This window comes from Cebidichthys violaceus, unplaced genomic scaffold (genome assembly GCF_023349555.1).
Source record: "Cebidichthys violaceus isolate CVI_PGR_0920_01 unplaced genomic scaffold, fCebVio1.0.p SCAF_5, whole genome shotgun sequence".
Classification (NCBI taxonomy): Eukaryota; Metazoa; Chordata; class Actinopteri; order Perciformes; family Stichaeidae; genus Cebidichthys; species Cebidichthys violaceus.
Window position 1 is genome coordinate 11,972,178 of NW_027176705.1, and position 12,520 is coordinate 11,984,697.

Here is a 12,520-nt window from a genome sequence, read left to right on the forward strand (position 1 = left end):
AGGGGAAATGACAGGAAGTACCAGAGAATGACGAATACAACTTTCTATGGTCTCATGTTACTGTATACAGTATATCATAATATCCCCCAGCTGTATCCTCTGAGCTCCAGGGCTGCTGTTAAACCACAGATTTCTGCTCTGATCCTTGGAAGGAAGCTAGAAAAAGTGAATTTTCTGACAGGTATCACAAAGAAATCATAGTTTCAAGTAAAAGTGAGTTGAATGTAGCTGAATCCGGTGCTTGTCTGGTGGAGGGGAAAAAAGTCTCAAGCATGCTGATGCAAGCAGACAAACATTTTTGACACCTGCGTCTTTTTCAGATAGAAAAAAAAGACAAAACTGATGAAATGTTGGTGTCATAGCACTGTTATAGGCTGAAATCTGTCAATTGTTTAAATTTTGGTCAGTTTCTGTACCTGATGAAACATGAAAGTGACCAACGATCTGTGTTGTCTCCTCAGCTGCAGCTGGAGAAGAGTAAAGGGGAGATCCTGGGTGTGGTGATTGTGGAGTCCGGCTGGGGCTCCATTCTACCCACAGTGATCTTAGCCAACATGATGAACGGCGGGCCAGCGGCTCGCTCTGGCAAGCTCAGCATCGGAGACCAGATCATGTCCATCAACAACACCAGCCTAGTGGGGCTGCCACTCGCCACCTGTCAGGGAATCATTAAGGTACAGAGACACCGAAGCTGTGAATTAAATAATACTCAAACATCGGTCTAAACCACATCATTTCCGTGAAAATGCACAAGCTTTTTTAAGATTGAGTGTCTCTCTGTGTTTATTAAGGGCTTGAAGAACCAGGTTCAGGTGAAAATGAACATTGTCAGTTGCCCTCCTGTTACCACCGTCCTCATTAAGAGACCAGATCTAAAGTATCAGCTGGGCTTCAGTGTCCAGAACGGCATTGTAAGTATGATTCTGACTTGTAGGTTTTACATTTGGAAATGTCATTTTTCAAAACAATATCAAGATCTGCTGCGTGATTGTGTTTCTCTCTTAGATATATTGTTATCTTTGCTATTAAGTTTGGTATATTTTGTATTGCTTACCTTACATCATGTGCTTGTTTCACATTCCTGTCTCAGTTTAGATTAATCTGCTCATTATTTTATTTCTCTTTATTGAACACTCTGAAGAAACACTGTGTCATTTGCAGCGTTATGATAAATTCATGTTTTGCCTTGAACAATATTTGTACACCAGATATATTCCCTGTTAAAAATAAATAAATAAAAAATTCCATTATTTTAGGGAGAATGTAATGTGCAGTTTTCCATTTGATCATTTGCTTTTAAATGTAAATTCCCAGCCTCGCAGCCTCATTTTCCCGATGTCATCACTGTTCCGTTGCAGACATTTTCCCCTTCTAGTAGCATTCATTAGCACATTATTATGCTTATGGTCTGTTTCCTTTTGCGTGTTTGGTCAGATATGCAGTCTGATGCGAGGAGGCATTGCTGAGCGAGGTGGGGTCCGTGTGGGCCACAGGATTATAGAGATCAATGGGCAGAGTGTGGTGGCCACAGCACATGAGAAGATTGTCCAGGCCCTCTCAAACTCTGTTGGCGAGGTTAAACTGATGCACACAAACACATACACACAAACACATACGAATATACACACTTGCAAAAATGTGTGAATATATAAGTTCCTGTTGTGGAAGGATGGCTTCAACCTATTGAAGCTTTTAAATGTAAAGGATTTGTCAAATTATTTCCTGTGTGAGAGTCTGAGTCTGTGTTTGAAATAGTGTGCTGCTTTCACTGCTCACTGTACAGGTAACTGTGTGTGGGACTGTGTAGTTTATAGGATGGCAAAATCTAAATCTCCACTGAGGTCGCTCCTCTCACCCAGCTGCCACATATATTTACCACTGCATGTTGGTCAGTATATCTTGTTCAGTGGCCATCGATTTTACACAACTTTTTATGTTGCATAGTGGAATAATTTAAGTCCGCTTTAAAGAAACCAGGAGATGAATCAAGATTTAAAGCATATACAAGAAGAGTCGCACCAAAAAAGTACAGTAGCAGTTTCTAGCTTTGGTTTTACTTTAAAACCACTATTTAAGGTAGAAGTAACGGCTAATGAATACTGCATTATATCGTATGTTTTTCTTTATGTTAAGAGTAACTAATATCTTTCAATTAAATCTATTGCAGTTAAAAAGTACAATATTTCCCTCTGAAATGTGGTGGAAGTCTAAAGTTACATTAAATGGAAATACTAGAGTAAAGTACTTCAAAATTATAATTAAGTATGTTACTTGAGTAAATGTACTTTTTCCCCTGCTCCAAACGTTGTTATATTGGCCTTTAAAAATTCACTGTTGATCAACTTCTAATTTAGAGTTGCCTTGCATACAAATAATACACACACAATCATCTACAGCTTGAAATATGAAAATTTACTCCGTATGTTTGGCCCTTTAATTGAGGTTGTTTTTTTTTGCCAGATTCACATGAAGACCATGCCGGCAGCCATGTTCAGACTTCTAACAGGACAGGAGACACCAATGTACATATGAACGGCGGCCAGGGACCGGTCCACAGGACAGACTGTCCGCTGTGATTGGCTGCTTATCTTACGGGGCAAACCAAGCGGACCAGTGACTTGGGGGAGGATTGCTTCTCCCTGTCAATTAATTTCTTTTTTGTTTCTTTTTGTTAGAGATGATCACTTCATTCATCATCTCTCCCTTGTCTGTGCTTAACATGCAACAGCCATTTTATTGACATGAGATGCTTTTTTCCATCTGACCAGCTGAAGCGACTGTGTGTGTATGTGTGTGTATGTGTGTTATTTATTTGTCCTGTCAGTGCTTTTCCGTGTCACTTCCGTGAGATCGTGTGGACAGACTTATCAAGCGAATGCGTCACAATTTATTTTTTATACTCATGTAATGCAATATGATACTTCTGCTATACTTCTTGTATAGTTTCATTTTCTTCTGTTTATTTATTTCTCATGTAAATACATATTTTGCTAATATTGCAGGTGAAGGCGGTGGGGGATGGGGAGGAGCCACAGCTGCATTGTAAATATTTATTGAATCTCGCTGTTGAATTGAAATGGTCTGTGACGATGGCAAAGACACAATTAAATGCCTGATATCATAGTCGCCAGTGAAAAAGTGAATGAGTTAAGTGTCTGAAATGTTGGGTTTAAATATGCTACGTTGATATAATGTACATGTGAATCAAACCAATGCTCGCAGCAGGGGTTTATGGGAGAAACGCCATATCCTTTTAATTTTCTTCATTTTACGGCAATACAAGAGTTCAATCTCTGGAGTCTTTTATAAATCTCATGTACAAACACTCACACACATTTAAATAACAAGCAACTGAGTAAAACTATTAACATGCATCAACTATGCTTTTGATATCAAAGTCACATGTATGAAAATGAAGTTTCTTTTGTGTGCTACTCTACTGTATGTTCATCTTTAGTGTTCCTGACTGAAACTCATGCATACTATGAGTGGATTGTGAATGTAACTGTGTTGTGTGAGCTGTCCCATTGCCATAAGCAGTATTAGAATGTCTGTACATAAAGAGAACTTGTCTAGTATTGTGCTCATGTTAAAAAAACAAAACAAAAAACACAGGTTTAGTCACTGCAAACGTCCCCACCTGTATGTTGGCTTTTATCCTTGAGAGGGAAAGAGAGAACTGTGAATCACACACTGTGACAGAAACAAGCCTAACCGCTGGGTAAAGGTTTTACAATGCATTGTAGTAAATTTTGACCACATGAGCATTATCTGTGTGCATGCCTCGTAAAGTAGTTTCATGTCATTGTGGCAAGAAAATAAAATCTGAGCTAAACCCGGCTGGTTTTGTTGGACTGGATCAAACTGATTCTAACAAACTGGTTCTAAATAAGGTTGAATCTGCTGTATGAAAGTGTTTCCTGGGCACCGGCTGGAAAAATGTATTTTCATGATTAGCCTGTTTTGTATGGAAGCCCATTGCTACCAGAAAAGAAGAAGAGAAAAAAATAGGGAACAAAAAAAGTTTGATGTGAGAAAAAATAAAAGCACTGATGAGTCCAAACTTATTGTCTCACAATGTTAAGACTTACTTTTAGTAAAATTCTTAATTCAGTCTGGTTATCATTCTAGGACTTACACATGCACACATACATTGCAGAAGGTAAGATGACTTCAGAAAGATCTTTAAAAACTAAAAAAAAGCATTTAATCTCTTGTTTTGTTTCCAAAGTCGTAGTTTGTCTGTCGATGCATGTATTGCATCATTTCCTGTTTGCACAAAACTGCAAAGTACAAAGTGCAAAAACGGTACATCATGACGAGTGGACTAGTGTATTTTACAGATTGTATGCCACTAAAACGTAGTGTGGAACTGGGACAAACGGTGTAAGTGCTGATTCCGTAATGTGTAATCCTAACCAAGTTTTGTTGTGTTCACACTGAACTTAATTATACTCAGATATGTCAGTTAATAACACTTTGATTTTTGAGGTGTTAGAAGACCTCAGAGGCATTTTAAAGCCCACCGTGCTCATTTTCTAAAGATCAATTTGATTGACACTTTAGTTAGTTTACAATGGCAAATTAAGTTTCTTGTATACTCACAAAAGGTGTACTTCAAAGACTAATATAGAGTTCATATTGTGTACTGATAGTATAGAGTAGAGAATTGGGTCAAAGACATTGCTATACGTTTCCACTTTGAGCCTCTAGCTCCCCCTACTGTCTGCTGTTGGGTAGTGCTGCTTCTGTGAAAATGAAATAAAAAGCCACCTATCATTTTATCTCAAATTTATTATTTAAGGATTTTCTTTTACCACAGTAGCCATAAGTCAAATTAGCATACATTTAAAAAGGAACAAATTATACAACCCTAAAATTATTAAAAAATTGTTTAACAAACAAAGTTGAGCTTCATGACATTATCACTCGTACCATTTGATGCTGGTTACATCTCTGACCTGCAGTCAGTGTCTTCTGCTGTTATCAGTCTGTCTCTTTGATCCGGCTCTGTTATCTTTCTTAGGGTCAATGTCCGGTTTGTGTTTGTGTCTATTTGTCACGCTGAGTCGCTCTCAGGCAGGTCGGGTTTGTTTCACTGCGGCGGGTCGGATCAGGGCTTCTGGTCATTCTGGTCACACTTTAACATGACCTTTATCCCGAGACCCTGCCGTGTGGTCTCAAAGGCCTGGGCTGCCTGCTCCAGAGGAAAACGGTGGGTCACGAGGGGCTTCACGTTCACTTTACCTGATGCCAACATGGCGATGGCCATCGGCCAGCTGCAACACAGATTGACAATCCGTTTACTCAAGTTCAATCTCTGTGATGCCTAACAGTTATGGATTGAATTGAGCTTCACCGAGAGACATACATGATGAGATCAATTCATTTTGATATCTAATTTATTGCTGAATAAATTAAATATTACTCTCAAGTGGAACAGCTTTGCTTTAAACATCTGCTACAGAACAAAAAAGGACAACTGATGGATTTTTTTTCTTACGTGTTGCAGTAGCGGAAAACTCCTCTGATGTCCACTTCTCTTATGGCAGCATGGATCAGAGGAACAGTGACCATCTGAGGGCCAACACCCACCAATGCCACCGCGCCTCCTGAACGCGTTGCCTGGCAGGAAAACAAATATATATATATATATACATAGAACTTGGATTATATTATAGGTATTCAGATACTGAAACTCTTTATGCTTCATAGTGGACCAAGTATATGGTACTATAATTAGAAAGTATTCAGACTCTAAGTAAAAACAGCAAAACCAGAATGTACAAATACTCCATTAGAAGTTTAAGACATGCATTCTAAATGTACGGAAGTATTACTGGCAAAATTAAATTGTAGTATCAAAACTAAAAAAATGCCACTGAGTATTTAATTTATTAATTTAATCTGTAACATCGCAAAATATTTTAAAATCGTAGAAAGATATGTAAAGTAACAAGTAGCTAAAGCTGTCAAATAAGTGAACTGTAGTGGAGTTGAAGTATAATGTTGCATGAAATGGAAACAGTCAACTAAAGTACAAGTATTTAAAAAAGTAGTACAGTATCAGAGTAAATGTAATATTGTCTATACTTTGTGCAGAGCTACTTCCTAACTCTAGAACATGAAATGGTTTCCACTGAGTAGTCACATACATAGATGGCAGTTTGAATGCTGCTCTCCACACCACAGCATTCGATAGTAACGTGAGGCTGAGCGCCCAGCTGGTCCTCGACGCTCTTGGCCAGCTGCTGAGGTTCGTCTCCTCTCTTCACCTGCAGCTGGAAGTCTGCACCCAACTCTTTGGCCATTGTCAGACGCTCGGGTAACATATCTGAACACAGCAGAGGTGGATTAGAGACAAAAAGAAAAGCCTGGAGATAAGATGCCACCAGAACATGCATGTTGTGTCGCTACGGTTGAAATAGATGTTTATACGGTGTGTGTGTGTGTGTGTGTGTGTGTGTGTGTGTGTTACCAGTGATGACGACCTGCGAGGCTCCCATCCCCTTGGCCACAAGCAAACAGACCAACCCAATAGGTCCTGTGGGAAGAGAAGAAAAGATATATTTTTTTCTGTTCAGGTACAATCAAAAGGAGTCAATGTCGTGATGTGATTTTAGCAATAAGAAACAATTTCACTTGGTTATGCTCAACGCAGGTGTCTCATATGTGCATGAGCTTGTTTTTGCACCATAAGGGATTAGTTAAATATTAAATGTCTTCTAAGTAGTGCTACGGTTCAGTAGTTTTCCACTCACTCAAGTTGTCCCAGAATGATTCTCACCTCTGTGACTCCACCCCCTGATATCTGTAGAACTACATTCTTTAGGCTGTTTGCAAGGGCATGTTGCATACACACAACCACGCCCTTTTTATATTAGTTTGCAGCATGTCCTGAGAAACAGCCTGCAGTATCTTTTTGATGGAATTGCCCGACTTGTTTTATTGGGTTAGTTTAATACTTTTGGCTCATTTTTACCTGCGCCACAGATGAGCACGGTGCTGCCGAGGGTTACACCGGCTCTGCGACAGGCGTGGATCCCCACAGACAGAGGTTCGATTAGGGCTCCCTCCTCAAATGTCACATTGTCAGGCAACCTGGACGGTTGAATAAAAAGACACAGAGAGAGAAAAGAAGAAGAAAAATAGGGATACAATGCAGAGTTAGGCAAGAGAGTCAGTTGGCAGACAAGAGATCAGAAAGTTGTTAGGTAATCTCTGGTGCAAAGCTGTTACAATCGTGAGAAAAACCGTTACTTGTAACAAAAGTTGGCACTGTGTTTGTAGTATCGGCAGAGATTCCCATCGTCGGGGGGAGTGGCACAGAAGAAGATTGTAGGAGACAAGTTATATCGTCCATTTTTGAAGAACTCATCCATCTCGCGGGGTGCACCAGGCTCAATGGCCACTCTGTCGCCTAAAAAAATACACTGAAGTTGACTTTGTCCAGAAAACTCTACGTGGCTGAGAGTGAACTTGATTTTAATATCATAAGAATGCACAGACTAAGTGAGACATTGCATCAAAATTATGAAAAGTGTATGACGTGCCATGAATGCATGTTTAATGCATTTGTGGCGCTACAGTTTGACAAAGACCCAGAGTTGACGGAAGCAATCATTTTTGAGAATTATAAATATCTTTTGAAGTGGCAGATTTCTGCAGTGCTCACCCACTTACCTACTTTAAGGTGCTTGACCGCTGGTCCAACCTTCACCACCCGCCCCGACGCCTCGTGCCCCAACACCATCGGTTTTGTGACCACAAAGTCCCCAATTCGTCCGTGCTGCCAGTAGTGAACATCTGATCCACAGATTCCTACAGAGTGCATCTGGAGCAAAACCTCTGTGTGCAAAATATGACACACAAGCTACTTTAGCTACTGATTAAAGTGAAAAGGAAATCTGTTACAAATATCTATTTTTTGACACTAGTGCAATATATGTTAAGAAATAATATTAAAAATGCAGTACTTCTGACTCTTAAACACATTTCAAAGCCATGAAAGATATGGCTGAGTTTTTTTTCCTTCAGTTTAGAATATATTTCTATGAGAAAAATATCAAAATAAAACAAAGTACCCAGGTTAATTGGATTGCATTAAATTTAATTGATTCAACTCATCATAACCTTGCAAAGCATGTACGATCATATTCACATATTTTTAAATGCTTGTTGGTGGACTGTACATTGTAAATTGCAGCTCAACTGCAATTGCATATGTCATACCATTAGGTCCTGGCTCCGGGGTGGGGCGATTTTCCTGAGGAAAATAAAAAGAAATACAAAAAAAAGTTTGCAGTCAGTTAAATTCACACAACTAACGTTAATGCACATGGTGAAAGTTTGAGATCAGTCTCCTACCAGCCGGAGGTCTCCCTGTGCGTGCAGCACCACGGACAGATTGTCCTCCGCCATGACAGATGCAGCTCTGAGCGGACACAACGGGGTGAAGAAGAAGAAGAAGAAGAAGAAGGAGCAGACGGTGAACCGAGTCCAGCGAGAGATCTCTGCTTGTCTGGCAAGTGCCAAAGTAAACACTGAACACTAGGTTTCACCTTCCTGACAGAGGGGCTGGTACCAAAACAAAGCGTGTGATTGGCCAAAGCCCTCGTGGAAGAGTCTACTTTGTAGGGGTGACCGCTCCCACACAAAGGCATTTAACTGCACTCATTACATTATTATTTATCCGTCTCCGGCTCGATACTACTTTGACATGTGTGTACATAACGTTGGTATTGATTATAGGTTGCCATTGAGCCCTCATCATCGATATGCCGTGATATAATTAGCATAAAACCCCTCTGCGTCGTCTCAGTCCGACACGATTGGCTGACTCTACTGCCATGTTTCTGTATGAAATAAATGCATTGATTAGTAATGAGATTAAAATAAGATATTTCTCAAAATATGGCAACAATATATTTATGCAATCCTCAAGGTTTCCCTCTTTTAATGACATCTACATTGCAGAGAAAACTGTGTACGAATTTATTTTATTATTGAAGTTTCCAAATTAAATTCAAACATCTTTGAGACAAAAACATTGAGAAAGTGTTCCTATAAACAAACAGTGAATAACTGTAAAATATTCCCATTATGGTGTATTTGTTTGTACAATATCCATTTTATGTGGCATTTCATGGATGACAAACAAATAAATAAAAGCTTTGACCTGAATACACCTCATTAGTAGCATTCTGAGGCTTAATAGGCCTGTGGAGTCTATTAATAAACAACAATGCAGCCATTGCTGGTCAGCAAGACTCCAGTTTTCTTACTTGGAGAAGTACTATGTAGTAAGCTATGACTACAGACAAGTTAAAGAATGTTAGTTGAAAACACAGATTTAACTCTACTGGAGGCACTCTGCTGTCGTACCAGAAACTGAACAGCAAGACGGATTTTGCACCATTTGCCTTCTTCAGATGCGGCTCTTTTCATTGGACAACATGAAAACATGGAGACAATGTTAGAGGGGTAAATCAATGAGCAGATCTTACGCTGGTGTGACACTGATTTATTTTATTTCAGTGTATACAGCTACACTGCATACACAAGTGCAAGAAGGCAATGCAAACAACTAAACTAACTCAACTGACTGTGTGACTGGCACAACTGCTGCTTGTCCTTCTTTAACGTGTTTCCTCTGCTTTGCTTATGTGTGCGGCAGGCAGACGTGGGCTTTACAGTTAGAGCATCTGAAACATCCGGGGTGGAAATCACACAGATCACCTGCATATTTCTGCAGCTTGTCAATGCTGACATACCCTGTACAGAAAAAAGGGTTATTATGTCAACACACTCAACAATAATCTAAATATTGATTGCACCAGACCTTCATTACAGGTGAATTGTCTAATATTTTCTGATTAGAAACAGGACATTCGTTTTCTCAAACATATAGTAAATGATAGAACATGTCTCACCTGAGAGTTTGCTACTAACTGGATAGTGAGCATGTAGAGGGGCTTCGCTTTCTGATACATCTGTGTCAGGTGCTTCAGAGCTGCCAATAGGACTTAATTCATTTAGTGCACAGTTTGCAGTTGATTTTTAACCAATATTAAATATTTAAAGTAGAAACTCAACATACTTGTTTCTGCTGACTTCACAGGATTCACCTCCTGTCTGGATATTAAGACTCTGATGGAAACCCTGTAAAAACAAAGGAAGTCCAACTATACGTGATGAAGTGATTTAGGCTACATGATGTGTATATTATATTTGCCCGGTGGATTTACCTTTGCCACCGACTGCTCATCTTCACACTCCCAAATCAACCTCCCAACCACGTGTCTCACCTCTAAAATCATAATACAGAACATTGTATGGGTTACAATTGGTAAAACTGGTTCGCTTTGAAATGAATAAATCGTTCCCATAGAGTGGATCCCATATGTTTTGAATGAGCCACTATAAACATAGTTTGTGTGCCAGAAATATGTCTTTTTTTCTCATTTCCTATTTTGTTAACCATTTTATAACCCCTCAGACTTATCTTGGGACCTCATTGCTGGTCTTGGCCCCCCCGAGTTTGGGACCCACTGATGTATTATGGTTTACAACAAATCAATAAACCTGTTAGTTCTCACCCTCCTGTACTGAGGCCGGAGGCAGCACATAATGACCGACGCACACAGACCTCACACTCTGACGCTTCTCACAGGCGGACAGAAAGAAGCTGTGAAAAACCACAACCTTGTTCCAAAGATAATCTTTGCTCTCAAATATCCTGAAAATCAGATGGAAAAGTACAGCGTCAGAAGAATCAGAAGCAGTTCATTGACAAGTGTGTAAGCACATACAATGAATTTGACCTGGTGATTGGTGCATAAACACAGTACAATAGATAGACATCATTAAAAATAAAAATGTGAAAATGTACAACTGAAAGCTCGTAGGGGATTATAGTAAAATGATCTGCTAGAGGATAAATGTTGATAAATGTGCAGCTTTCCAGGTCATCGCACTCACCTCAGTGTATCAGCACATGCAGCATCCTCACTGAAAAGATAATCTGCTGTTCTCCAACCAGCAACAGTCCCACCCTCCAACACTACGAGACATACCGTCATGTTGTGACCAAAAAACAAGATCAGACTACCAAACATTGTTCCGTTAAAATGTTAACATCATGTTGTGGCAGCAACACAAGAAATTGTGTCATAATATCTTATTTCATCTCACTAGTTAGCTGAATGTATAAATACAGTTACAGCAGCATTATTTAGCCGGTGATAATAGTAAGGATAGCTCCGCGTTACTTACTCCAAAAGTTGTGACATGCCTGTGGCACACTGCTGGAAAACCAAGCGGACTTATTCCTAAACATAGCAACAGTCCTTTAAACAGTGGTTAGCTGTTACCGCTCCAGCTAGCTTGCTGTCTTTATATTTTTCTATGGAGGGCTCGTAGACTGAAGATAAGAAGTATAATATATGAAGTAAAATATATGAAGTATAAGAAGTGCTGCGCTGTCATTTGGCGCGCAAACGGCTCTGCTGCGTTCAAATGCTGTCGATAACCATCGGAAATGTCGTTATTCGGAGAAACGGACGTCTAACTAAACAACAAAGCCTGAGACTAAATTAGGTAACGTTAGGAGTGTCGGATCTGGACTGTGTTTGTACAGTTTAGTGTTTAGTTTGTCATGTTTTCATAACATCAAACGTATAAAGTAAATACTTAAAACCACAGCCACCGGAAGAAGAATGTCCTGCTTTTGTTTCTGAAACACACGGCCTGGGTAGTTTAAGCTAGCTGTTAGTTAAAGTTAGCTGACGTTAAGTTAAGGAAGGTGAGGCGGTGCATTTAGATGTTAAAGTCAAAGTGGGTATGTATCCTGCTTGACTGTCTTGTTTACATTATCACCACACAAAGTATTGAGTGTTTCTTTAATATGTTTCTTTCAGGTGTCTTAGACATGGCCCCTGTGGATGGAGAGGGTGAAAGAAAGCATCCAGCTAACAGCTAACATCAGAGGATTGTGAGTAGCTCTTCTCCTGAAATGTCACACAAACACACACACACACACACACACACACACACACACACACACACACACACACACACAGGTTTCTACATGAACTGTGTGTGTATATGTACTGTACATACAATTCTGATACGTTTAGAGGCTGAGAGATGTTTGTCTGTATTTTTTGTAAAAGTTACATTTACTGTATTTCTTTCTAATCTTTTCTAAGGCCTCAGAAAGTCAATCTTAGCTTTCAGTAACTGTAACCTACGATTCCTCCTCCTCATTGTATTGTGTTCTGTCCTTTTGTTAAATTGATGATGTTAGACGGGGTGTCCTGTTACACGGGGTGTCCCTCAGGGAGCTATTGTGGGAACTGGTCTTTTTCCATTTACAGAAATAGATTTTTACATTTCAGAGACATGGATTTAATCTCTGCTGTGACCAGTTTTATTATTGAGAGGGTGACAGAATATTAATACCTTGGCATCTTGCTCATTGACAAATGGACAATATGTAGACAGACGTGTGGGATTATCA

The 12,520-nt window shown here is 39.6% G+C and overlaps 3 protein-coding genes across 5 annotated transcripts in view; 1 reads left to right on the forward strand and 2 right to left on the reverse strand.

Annotated features, from left to right (window-relative positions):
- apba2b (amyloid beta (A4) precursor protein-binding, family A, member 2b) overlaps positions 1 to 3,840 on the forward strand; it is a 58,571-nt gene extending 54,731 nt beyond the window's left edge. For all 3 annotated transcript variants that reach the window (XM_068730235.1, XM_068730236.1, XM_068730237.1), the window contains 4 exons: positions 462 to 674; positions 792 to 911; positions 1,435 to 1,575; positions 2,461 to 3,840. In XM_068730235.1, coding sequence (XP_068586336.1) covers positions 462 to 674; positions 792 to 911; positions 1,435 to 1,575; positions 2,461 to 2,532 — 546 coding nt within the window. In that variant the 3' untranslated portion in view covers positions 2,533 to 3,840. The remainder of the gene's footprint in view (positions 1 to 461; positions 675 to 791; positions 912 to 1,434; positions 1,576 to 2,460) is intronic.
- Positions 3,841 to 4,776: 936 nt separating this feature from the next.
- Positions 4,777 to 8,546, reverse strand: sord (sorbitol dehydrogenase). The gene is made up of 9 exons (XM_068730238.1): positions 8,368 to 8,546; positions 8,233 to 8,266; positions 7,684 to 7,848; positions 7,261 to 7,420; positions 6,983 to 7,101; positions 6,479 to 6,544; positions 6,156 to 6,334; positions 5,504 to 5,625; positions 4,777 to 5,279 (listed from the first exon to the last, which is right to left on the reverse strand). The coding sequence occupies exons 1-9, from the start codon at positions 8,419 to 8,421 to the stop codon at positions 5,114 to 5,116; spliced, it is 1,065 nt and encodes a 354-aa protein (XP_068586339.1). The 5' UTR covers positions 8,422 to 8,546; the 3' UTR covers positions 4,777 to 5,113.
- A 962-nt stretch (positions 8,547 to 9,508) lies between these two features.
- terb2 (telomere repeat binding bouquet formation protein 2) lies at positions 9,509 to 11,486 on the reverse strand. Its single transcript, XM_068730934.1, has 7 exons — positions 11,275 to 11,486; positions 10,981 to 11,062; positions 10,599 to 10,738; positions 10,248 to 10,309; positions 10,100 to 10,161; positions 9,933 to 10,012; positions 9,509 to 9,774 (listed from the first exon to the last, which is right to left on the reverse strand). The coding sequence occupies exons 1-7, from the start codon at positions 11,336 to 11,338 to the stop codon at positions 9,662 to 9,664; spliced, it is 603 nt and encodes a 200-aa protein (XP_068587035.1). The 5' UTR covers positions 11,339 to 11,486; the 3' UTR covers positions 9,509 to 9,661.
- Positions 11,487 to 12,520: the final 1,034 nt, after the last annotated feature.